The sequence below is a fragment of the Octopus bimaculoides genome, chromosome 3, assembly GCF_001194135.2.
Source record: "Octopus bimaculoides isolate UCB-OBI-ISO-001 chromosome 3, ASM119413v2, whole genome shotgun sequence".
Classification (NCBI taxonomy): Eukaryota; Metazoa; Mollusca; class Cephalopoda; order Octopoda; family Octopodidae; genus Octopus; species Octopus bimaculoides.
Window position 1 is genome coordinate 29,484,145 of NC_068983.1, and position 1,091 is coordinate 29,485,235.

General features: G+C 32.5%; 1 protein-coding gene across 1 annotated transcript in view; it reads right to left on the reverse strand.

Annotated features, from left to right (window-relative positions):
• The window catches only part of LOC106876722 (insulin-like peptide receptor), a 163,372-nt gene extending 162,287 nt beyond the window's left edge, over window positions 1-1,085 (reverse strand). Inside the window, exon 1 of the mRNA XM_052966719.1 lies at window positions 366-1,085. Coding sequence (XP_052822679.1) covers window positions 366-483 — 118 coding nt within the window. The 5' untranslated portion in view covers window positions 484-1,085. The remainder of the gene's footprint in view (window positions 1-365) is intronic.
• Window positions 1,086-1,091: the final 6 nt, after the last annotated feature.

Here is a 1,091-nt window from a genome sequence, read left to right on the forward strand (position 1 = left end):
ATATATATATATATATATATATACATGGCAATATACACACACACATTCATTATAGTCATAGGTATGTAGTGATCAGACGAATGTAGCATATATATATATTAGAGACACTTAGCTATTTATGATACGAGTACGTGTTCAAAGAAAGAGAAGACTAAGAAACAAAGAGTAATGTTAGCATAATAACAAACGTGTAAAATAGAAGAAATATTAGAAACAAGTATAAACCAGGAAAACAACAAATTATAATATAACAAGACATTAAAAAAATAGCAGTTAAAAGAAAAATAATTTTTTTCAAAACTGAAGAATCATAATTGTAGGATGAAGAAGCTGGTCATGTTGACCTTTAAAATAAATATACGTACCTCCTTGATTTGATCCATAGGCAATACCGACACCAGTAGAGTTGGAAAGCCACAGAATGGCCGTGTAATGAGCGACTAGAAAGTAAAATAGTCGTCTTTTTTTACTGATGGCAAGCATCGTCACTTACTTTGGCTCCAGTGGGGTTAAAAATATGGTCATATGCATATACATACATATATATACATATGTATATATATGTATATATATATATATAGTGTGTGTGCGCGCGCGTACGTGTGTGTGCACGCGCGTACGTGTGTGTGTGTGTGTGTGTGGTAGTAGTATTAATTACAACGATGATTATGATGGTGATTATTCGTTTTTTGTGTAAGATCAAACAATAATAATTAATAAACGGTCACGTATAATAACCGTGTATGTAGAAAATGTACGTAATATATGGCTGTGGTGTTAATTTTGTTTCACAATAACAATGAAGGTAGTCCCTTTGGCTTGGTTGTGTTGTAGTAATTTGGTTGATTCTGACTGACGATGGAGGTCAAATTAGTTTGAGCTGCTGTTGCAGTAAAACAGTTGTTATTGCTGTTGTTGTTATTAGCCCAACTTTGGTTGATAGCAACAAAATGTTTTGTTGTTTTTCTTCTCACTACATGGCTGTTATTATTATTAGTCGTCCTGTTATGCAGCATCATAGGAAGCACACTCATCATGGTTGTCTCTTCATGTGAACAGATAAATTATAAATATCCCTACTATATATATAT